General features: G+C 55.1%; 1 protein-coding gene across 1 annotated transcript; it reads left to right on the plus strand.

Moving 5' to 3' along the window:
- The first annotated feature begins 2272 nt into the window (after positions 1-2272).
- On the plus strand, positions 2273-9002 carry CPA1 (carboxypeptidase A1). Its single transcript, XM_043872050.1, has 10 exons — positions 2273-2410; positions 2854-2935; positions 3401-3634; positions 3879-3980; positions 4716-4817; positions 5022-5132; positions 5720-5810; positions 6332-6531; positions 7045-7129; positions 8737-9002. The coding sequence occupies exons 1-10, from the start codon at positions 2346-2348 to the stop codon at positions 8922-8924; spliced, it is 1260 nt and encodes a 419-aa protein (XP_043727985.1). The 5' UTR covers positions 2273-2345; the 3' UTR covers positions 8925-9002.
- The last annotated feature ends 493 nt before the right edge of the window (positions 9003-9495 follow it).

The following is a 9495-nucleotide window of genomic DNA, read 5'->3' on the forward strand; positions in this document are numbered from 1 at the left end:
ATTCACAAAAGACCAAGAATTAGCCAGCACCCCCTTCAACATGGGTAGTGTGCATGAAACATTAAAAACTATAGGGTAGCTTTTGACTTAGAAAGAGAAATACTGTTTTCATAATGCAAACTCAAGAAAGGCTCTACAAAACCTTTCCTGGGGGGTGGTGGACAGATTAGAACAGCCCGAGAGCCCCGTGGGACACTTAAGAGATGAGGGGGACTATGAGGGCTGGGTGAGACACGGTTCCTGGTCTCAGGAAGTGTATAGTCTCACTGGGGAGACAGAAATAACACTTCAGGAATGATTAAGGAGAAATAAATGTGTGTTTGTGTTCAAGCACCAAACAGTGTGATAAACATCACTTCCGTGCCCTACCTGGCAAGATCCAGTCATTAGGACCCAGGTCAGATTTTACTCTCTTGGTGAAGTCTTTGCTGGACACTCTTGGCTGGGTCCATAGTTCTGAGTCCACAGCCCTACTGGTGCCTTTCACACCACATTATGGAAAATGCGATGCTCAGGTCTCCTACAGCAAGGGGAGTGGCCCAAGGAGTGTCTTGCATGTTTCATCCTATCTTGATGACAGCTTCTTGGAGACCTATTGGAGAACCAACACGTTGGCTGGTTATTTCTGTCTTTCCCACTAGAAGTCTGTCAGCATCCTAACAAGTCATTGGGGAGCCTAGTGGCCCGATGCTCCCATTGCTATGGTGTGACGAGGCCACGCGTCTCCTGGGCTGTTCTCAGCTGGGCTGAGCACAGCACGGCACTAGTACCAGCGTTCCTGTTGGAGGTAGGATTCCCTGAGCTGCCGTGTTGGCTCCAAGGTTCTGCATTGGCCTGGCTGAAGTGTCCTCAGAACTGTGCTGCTGCCTGAATTCCTCCCCCCGCAATCTGCCTTCTCCCTGCTCCCCTCCCAGGTGTCAGTCCTGCAGCGAGCTGAAGCCTCTTCTCCCTTTCCCCTTTATCTCTCGTGGGTGTGTCTCCCCATGAATGTCATGCATGTTTAATTCAGTCTCAGTGACCGACAGCATCTTGGAAAACTTGAGAGAACACAAGTGAGTTGGTTACTTTCATGTGCCCCATCAGACCAAGTTCCATGAGACCAGGGGCCCATCTGTCTCAGGCATCATGTCAGGGTGGAGCGGAGGACCAGGCCCAGAAGGATGAATGAGCAAAGAGATGAGCATTCATTCAGAGGTGGGACAGAGAGGTGAGAGAGAAGCCAGAGGAAGCTTCAGGAAGGAGGCAAGATTTGCCTGGGGTGTGGAGGGCAGGCAAGGCTGCCAGAGTATAGAAAGGAACAGTCTTCATGGAGGCTCAACATCTGTTGAGGATGGATTCAGCGTTTTATCACCTTCCTGGAGCTATGCTCGGGAGAGTTGTCGGTAAACATAACGGGTCACTCTGCCTTGGCCTAGGACATCTGGCCAGGTAGAGGGTAGGCTGGAGAGGCAGAAGGAACAGATGGAAACCAGAAAGGGCCGCCTTGGCCGTTTCATCAGTGCCCGAGCCTGAGGCCCTGACACAGAGCAGGGCCCCCAGATGCCGCGAGGGAACCGCTTGACCCCTGTGGATTAGGGGGGATTTGTGTTAGATGTCTCTTCAGTGAGGTCAGCATCCTGTGCACTGTGCAGTCCCCACAGGGGTCTGGTCCTGGTTCCCACCATCACACTTTCTGCTCAGAGGACATCTGATTACAGCTCCCACCGAGGGCAAGCCTTGATTCCCAAAGCCCTAGAGCAGCAGGGAGGGAGGGGAACTTCTGCTCCTGTGCTGTGGCCCGATTCCCACAAGGCCGCCAAGACTGGTGGGAGTGGGGCTGGGAAGTTTCCTTCCCAGGGCTGTGCCCTGCAGGTCAGGTGACCCTAGACAAAACCAGGGTGGTTGAGGAGCCAGCAAGTCTGGCTCCCAGCTTGCTCTCTCGTGGGAACAAAAGAGCTGGCGTTCAGGAACGTGGGAGAAGGGACACCCTGCACGAGGGCCCCAGCTGGTGCGGCCAGGCTCCAGGGTCCCGGCTGCTTCAGTACATAGGACTGGAGGGTCTGTGGGCAAGCAGGCTTCCAACTGGGAGGCCGCAAGCCCTAGCTGACCCTCAGGCCCAGGTTGGGCCCTCATGGCAGAGGTTGAGGCCTGGCTTATCTCTCCAGCTGCCCTGTTCCCTGCCACTTTATCATGAAGGGTGGGCCGGTGTCAGAGCCCGGAACTCCCCTCCCCACTGTCCATGGGAGAAGGCCCAGGTGCAACGGAAGGACTACTCTTGGGCTCAGCCAGAAGACCTCTGTCCTGGGAAAGTTTAAAAGGCCCCAGGACTTTCTCTGCGCCAGCTGACCTTCCCAACTGACTGCAGCATGCAGGGCCTGCTGATTTTGAGTGTGCTGCTGGGGGCTGCCCTCGGCAAAGAGGATTTTGTGGGGTAAGAACATGGAGAGGAGGGGGTGCTCAGAGGAGACATGGGGGAGCACTCATCTGCCAGCCAGCGCCTGGGGGAGATATATGGGAAGATGCCCAGAGGGCAGCAAATTAGCACATCCTGGAAGGCAGGCTGACCAGGGACCAGGACTGAGAAAGGGTCCAGTCTCTCAGGACAGCCTTGTGAGCTCTGGAGAATCTGAGCATTGAGGGGGAATTTTCAAAAGAGGAGGCAGGACAAGGCCTGGCGGTCTTTGGAGAGAGAAAGAGTCTAAGCTGGGGCGGTGACGGCAGCAGTATCTGAAGGTTCCAGGGATCCCAGGACTCCCATTGCTAGGATCCCCTGTGCATCCCCTGCTTGGCCCAGCCCCCCTCCTCCCGCCTGGGGAGCGTGCATGGCCAGTAGGAGCTGCTCAGGCCCTCAGCCTCCCCTCCCGCTCTGCCCAGGCACCAGGTGCTCCGAATCTCTGCCGCCGATGAGGCCGAGGTGCAGACGGTGAAGGAGTTGGAAGACCTGGAGCACCTGCAGGTCAGAGGACGTGGGAGCAGCCCCAAGGCCCCAGGGTACCTCTGAGGGCAGACGGGCTTGCCCCAGACCTCCACCCACCTGGGCCCACACGGGACCTGGGCTCTCTCTCCCCAGCCACCCAGGAATGAGCCATGGGTCTGATCCCTATTAGGATGTGATTTAAACCTCCCAATTCCAGAATCTTGCTGCCTTTGAGCATCTGAGCAAAAGGGCCTCCCCCTCCCTCCCCCTGTCCCAACTCCTGGTTGTTGTCTCTCCCCTGCTGCCCCCAAGCCCCTCCACTCTGCTTCCTGGGCCATTTGCCTGACCACACTGGACTTTGTGCGGTGCCCAGGGGTTCCCTTCATCCTCTTCCCCCCATATTCATGCCCTATCCCCAGTTATATGGGAAGTTCTGGCGCCAGCACACCCTCCCATGGGTGCCCTTCCCCAGCCCGCAGTGACAGTGGCTCTTGTCTTCCCTAGTTGGACTTCTGGAGGGGCCCTGCCCAGCCAGGCTCCCCCATCGACGTCCGAGTGCCCTTCCCCAGCCTCCAGGCTGTTAAAGTCTTCCTGGAAGCCCATGGCATCAGATACAGGATCATGATCGAGGATGTGCAGTCGCTGCTAGACGAGGAGCAGGAGCAGATGTTCGCCTCCCAGAGCCGGGCCCGCAGCACCAACACATTTAACTATGCCACCTACCACACCCTGGACGAGGTGAGGGACCCCGGGAGGGCGCTGCTCCCCACAAGCACCAAGCTCTTGGTCAGACTGGCAGATCGCGCCAGGGCCAGCCTGGACGTGTGTGGCCTCTGCCCGGTCTCCACGCCACCTGGAGTCTCTGGATTGCAGCTCCTCCACATTCAGGGCTCACAGCAGGCTCACTCAGGAGCTGCTAAGGGAGGCATCCAGGCTCCCTTTGGAAGCGATGAAGGCAGCCTTCCCTCCTCTGCTCCTTCAGATCTATGACTTCATGGACCTGCTGGTGGCCGAGCACCCACAGCTTGTCAGCAAGCTCCAGATTGGCAGCAGCTATGAAGGCCGTCCCATCTATGTGCTGAAGGTAATGGGTGCCTGCCAGTGCATGGGGCACTTCTGCAAGAATGGATGCCCACATCTGTGCATAGGGCTCCCAGGGGGGAGCCCAGGGTGACAGAAAACACACTGTTACACAGACCCCATGTGTAGCACAGGTGTACACATACCTGTACACACAGTTTAAACTTTTAGGTGACTCCCCTGTTCCCAGTCAAGTGTCACATTGTGCAAAGTATCCCAGAGTTGGGTAGTCCAGATAAAATGTTTTGCACGTGACCTTCGACAGAGCTATGTGTGAGCCTGGGAACACAGTGGGGCCCGGAAGCTGGCCGAGTCATGTTTGCCCCATGCTGCCCACTCCAGTATTCTTGGGCTTCCCTGGTGGCTCAGACGGTAAAGAATCCACCTGCAACGTGGGAGACCTGGGTCTGATCCTTGGGTCGGGAAGATCCCCTGGGAAAAGAAACGGCCACCCACTCCAGTATACTGGCCTGGAGAATTCCATGGACCGAGGAGCCTCGCGAGCTACAGTCCATGGGGTTGCAAAGAGTTGGACATGACTGAGTGACTTTCACTGTCACTTGAGCTGAGGGCAGGAAGCTAGGCTCTGCAGGATCCCTGTTCAGACCCACCTCTGCCTCCCACCTGAGTGACGGCCCCTCAGACGGAGCTTCAACCTGGGGTACAGAGACCAGACAGCTTAGGGTGCACTCCGTTTCCAGGGGCCCCAGCTGAACCATTTCCTGCTCTTCTCATCCAGTTCAGCACTGGGGGAAGCAACCGTCCAGCCATCTGGATCGACTTAGGCATCCATTCCAGGGAGTGGATCACCCAGGCCACTGGGGTCTGGTTTGCAAAGAAGGTGAGCCTGGGGAGGTGAGGGTGCTCTCACCTGGTAGTGCATTGGTATCCAAGGCCCACAGAAGCCCTGGCCCCTGCCTCCCATCCAGAAGCAATCACCACAGAGGGAGGTTGAGGGCAGGCATCCATTGGTCCAGTGTAGCAGATGCCTGGCCTGGCCTGCTCTGCCCCTCTGCTCCCTAACACCGCCCTCCCCCGACCCCAGTTCACAGATGACTATGGCCAGGACCCGACTTTCACCGCCATTCTTGACAGCATGGACATATTCTTGGAGATTGTCACCAACCCTGATGGTTTTGTCTTCACCCACAGCCAGGTATAGGCCTTCTCCTGTTCTTGGGGGAAGCGGGGCGAGCCTCTGTCCTCTGAGCCCCACATGCTGCTCTCCCCTCATCTCAGCCCCCAGAAGTTGAGGGAGGGACGAACAGACCTTTTCTCCTTGACTAGGGGTTCTTGACCCTGGCATTCTTGACAGTTTGGGCAGATAATTCTTGGTGTGTCAGGAGCTGTCCTGCGTAAACAGCATTCTGACCTCCTCAAGCCCCCAGGTGAGACAACTGAAAACATCTCCAGCTTGTGGGGGACAGAACTGTCCCCAGTGGAGACATACATACTCCCCAGAAATTATTTCCTGGTTCTATTTTATTTCTATGGGACAACTTGCTACCAATCAGCTATGTATGGGGTTGGGGGAATGCCACATGCCTTCTTCACTTTCTGCCAGTAGAACCCTCTGCCAAGTGCCGTCTATCATCTCCTCCATTTTCCTTCAGCCAAGAGCCTCCTTTGCAGATCTTCCTCCCTGAAAACCAGTTGAAGTGGTTTCTGATCCCCTACTGTGTCCACACCCAGGCTCTGTGTTGATTTTGGCCCCTATGGGGTGGCTAACCATTTTCCTCTCAGAATCGATTGTGGCGCAAGACTCGATCTGTCACGTCGGGCTCCTCCTGCATCGGGGTGGACGCCAACCGGAACTGGGACGCCGGCTTTGGGAGTAAGGCCCAGTGTGGTTTGGGGAGCGGGGATGGGACACCCCCCCAGAATGGTTTCTTACCATCCTTTGTCCTGGTGTCCCCACCCCACTCCTGCCCCTGCAGTGCGGGCACGTGGGGAATGCTGGCCCCTCCTCCAAGGTACTCAGGGAGGAAGGTGGCCTCTGAGACCTACTTGTTCCTTTGCCAGTAAAATGAAAGTCCCTCCCGATGGAACTGAGGTCTGAAACCCATCCAGGGGTTTCCTAGCGTAACTTCAGCCCCTTCCCTCCGTGGTCACTGCACTGCAGGGAGCGGCCTCACATGAGGACCCTTCTTACCTCTCTGGGTGTGTTCGTCAGCTCTGCCCAAGTTTGGCTGGGAAGGGAGGCCCAGGACCCCCAGGTTATAAAAGGCCTCTGCCCTTTCCTTATCCCGGGGGGGTGAGGCCTTGTACATCTCACCTCATGCAAAGACCAGAAGCCCCTGGAAACCAACTACTTGGGTGTAAGGAATGCCAGCTATCCTCTCTCCCCTCCCGCAGAGGCAGGAGCCAGCAGCAACCCCTGCTCAGAGACTTACCGTGGCAAGTCTGCCAATTCCGAAGTGGAGGTCAAGTCCATCGTGGACTTTGTGAAAGACCATGGGAACTTCAAGGCCTTCCTCTCCATCCACAGCTACTCCCAGCTCCTCCTCTATCCCTATGGCTACACAACACAATCAGTCCCTGACAAGAATGAGCTGGTATGTACCTGATCCCTGCTTGCCCTCGCATCCCAAAGGCAGCTTTGGGCGGGCCCATCAAACCTGCTTAAGGCATGAGGGCCTACACTGTGCCTAGCACCCCTTTCTCCCATGGACCCCTGATGGCTTGGGAAGACCAGCAAGGCCGATTAGACTCTCCGCCTGGGAAGCTGAGGCACAGAGTGCTTCAGTCACTCCCATCACACGATAGAACAAGGGGCAGGGCTGGATTTTGAGCTAGTACCACAAGTTCACACTTGGAGCTGCAGAATGGCCAAAGGGCGGTGAAGTACCAGCCAGACAGCCCACAAGCTGAGAGTCATAGGGCTTCTGGGTTCCTGAGACTGACCCCGCAAGGCCCAGCAGGCTCCATGCTGTCTGCCGGGGGTGGGCTTCTGCAGGGCATGTGCTCCTGAGTCACCCTGCCAGCCCCCAAGATACCCCGGCCCAGCAGTTATGGGGGATCTGGGGTTGCTGGCCATGACAAGTTGTCTTGCTTGGCGTTTTCTCCAGAATCAGGTGGCTAAGTCTGCTGTTGAATCCCTGAGCTCTCTGTATGGGACCAGCTACGAGTATGGCAGCATCATCACAACAATTTGTAAGTGTGCACGGTCTCATGGGTGGTCCCGGGAGGAAGCTCAGTTGACTTCTCCTGCCTACGGGAGTGTCTTTCCCGGAGGAAGTAGCCAGGGGTACCCCAGTGTGGGAGCATGGACGAGGAGCACGGCCCCGGCCATGACTGACTACTGTTGGCTTGGTGTGCAGCAGGCCCTTTCCTGACGTGAACTCTGCCTTCCTTGATACCTTCAGACAAAGACTTCAGTTCCTCTGAGAATTCTTGTCCCCTTATCTTGGGGTTAAATCCAGCTTCATGCATGGATCAGAGAGAGAGTTCTGCTGGCCTTTGTAGTGTAGATCCCCCAAGAAATTAAACTTAAAAAATACTCCTCCTCCAATGCCCTTCTATTATAGAATATATCCTATCTTTTCTCAGCATACTTATCCATGCAGTGCATCAAATGGAATTAAGTCAAATGTTTATTGGACACCTACGATATACTAAGGCTTGTTTTGCGTGCTTGGGATACAGTTGGGAATAGAATAAGCAGACTCCTATTCTAGCCGGGGACAGACAATTTATTCTAGACAATAAACATGAATAAGGAAATGATATGGTGTGTTAAGTGATCAATGCTAAGGAGAAAAAGAACTCCCAGGACAGGGTGAGGGGACTCAAGTAATGGGGGTGGAAGTGGGACTGAAGCATGAGCCTCAGTGAGAGCAAAATTTGGGCAAGTGTTGAAGGAACTGAGGGATGGAGCCAAGAGGCTGTTTGAGGATGAGGTTCTAGGCAGAGGAATCTTCTAGAACAAAGTCCCTCCCATGTGCTCTGGCTTGGTGTGCTTTGGGAACAGCAGGAAGAGCACAGAGACTCATTGGCTGCAGCAGAGACAGGCTGGGGCGGGGGATGGAGGAGATTCTGTAGGGCCCTGAGGGGATACAGCAAGTGTGGGGCTCACTCTTCGGGGCAGAGTCCTGAAGAAGCAGGGCACAGGGACACACTTCTGACTTCCTGCCCTGAGTGCCCAGTTCTGGGGGGGCTAGTGGGGTCACAATCTCACCTCTGGCTGGCCTTGCTTTTGGACTGTTTGGAGTTTGTTTGGAGACTGTTTCAACCCTGAATGAAAAGGTTTTTGCTTTGTTCAGTGTTGTGGGGTTCAATTCTGATCTGGAGCCTCCTCCTCCTCCCCAGCAGTTCCTAGGGAGCTTTGTCTATCTGCTGCAGAGCTGTCTGCCAAAGACAGCCGAGGGCTTCTGCTATGACTCTGGCCCCTTGCACTTTCCCCCTGCAGAGCAGGACCCTGGGGGACGATCCTGGTTACCCAAGTGGGCAACTCTGGTATATGCGGGGGCTTGACCCAAGTAGCTGTTAGACAGAGGCGGCTTTCCAAATCATGGGAGCTTCCTTGCACGCTCCAGTGAGGGGAGAACTGTTGCTGGTCTGCCTCTCTGGGCCTCTTGGACTGCAGTCTTTCACAGGAGCTTCTTGGGAGGAAGCCAAGCTGCTTGGTCAAGAGCGGGAAGGTAGCAGAGGTTGACTCCAGTCAACACTGGACGAGGCTCTCGGCTTGGGATCATTAGCTTGGCCCTTGCAAATATTTTCAAGTGAGTGACCTTGTTCTGCTGGTTCTACTCCTGCCCCAGACCAAGCCAGTGGAGGCAGCATTGACTGGGCCTACAACCAAGGCATCAAGTACTCCTTCACCTTTGAACTCCGGGACACAGGGCGCTATGGTTTCCTGCTGCCAGCCTCCCAGATCATCCCCACAGCCCAGGAGACGTGGCTGGGGCTTCTGACCATCATGGAGCATACGTTGAATAATGCTTACTGACCCAGCCCTTCAGCACTCTCTTCTTCCTCCTCTTCAGCCCCACCTAGGCAACCAAATAAAGTCTGAGAGTACATGGAACAGAATGGACTCTCGTGTGGGGATGCATGTGGCGTGTCTGCCTTTTCAAGCTGGGGCAGAAGTAATTTAGTTCCTGCAGATCTCAGTGGAAACGTGTGGGTGGTTGGACTAGATGACCCTTAAACTTCCCTGCATTCCAAGGTCCTGTGAAGTTGTATCCAAGTGGCATCTGTTTTAATGAGACCACCCTGAGCTCAGCTCGTCAGTGGGGTGATTTGTTCATACCTTAGGAGCAAGCAGCAGCCACAGCTGCTAACCAAATGCCCAGCACCCCGCCGTGGTAAGGAATTCAGCTTGTACAATAGTCTAGCTAGTTGGATCCATTCATCTACAAAAGCAATAACCCTGAGTATGAAATAGAATAATCCTGGTGGTCACTGCTTTCCCAGATGGATGTCACAGTCAGGCAAAGCTTTCTATACAGCAAAATATGGTCTCCCACTCCTGAACTAAATTGGAAGAAAACAATTGCATTAAATGGAATTATTTAAAG

Source organism: Cervus elaphus, chromosome 18 (genome assembly GCF_910594005.1).
Source record: "Cervus elaphus chromosome 18, mCerEla1.1, whole genome shotgun sequence".
Classification (NCBI taxonomy): domain Eukaryota; kingdom Metazoa; phylum Chordata; class Mammalia; order Artiodactyla; family Cervidae; genus Cervus; species Cervus elaphus.

Coding starts and splice junctions, on each gene's coding strand:
- CPA1 (XM_043872050.1), top strand. CDS start 2,346: ATGCAGGGCCTGCTGATTTTGAGTGTGCTGCTGGGGGCTGCCCTCGGC. Junction 3,635..3,878: donor CCTACCACACCCTGGACGAG/GTGAGGGACCCC, acceptor CTGCTCCTTCAG/ATCTATGACTTCATGGACCT. Junction 3,981..4,715: donor GTCCCATCTATGTGCTGAAG/GTAATGGGTGCC, acceptor CTTCTCATCCAG/TTCAGCACTGGGGGAAGCAA.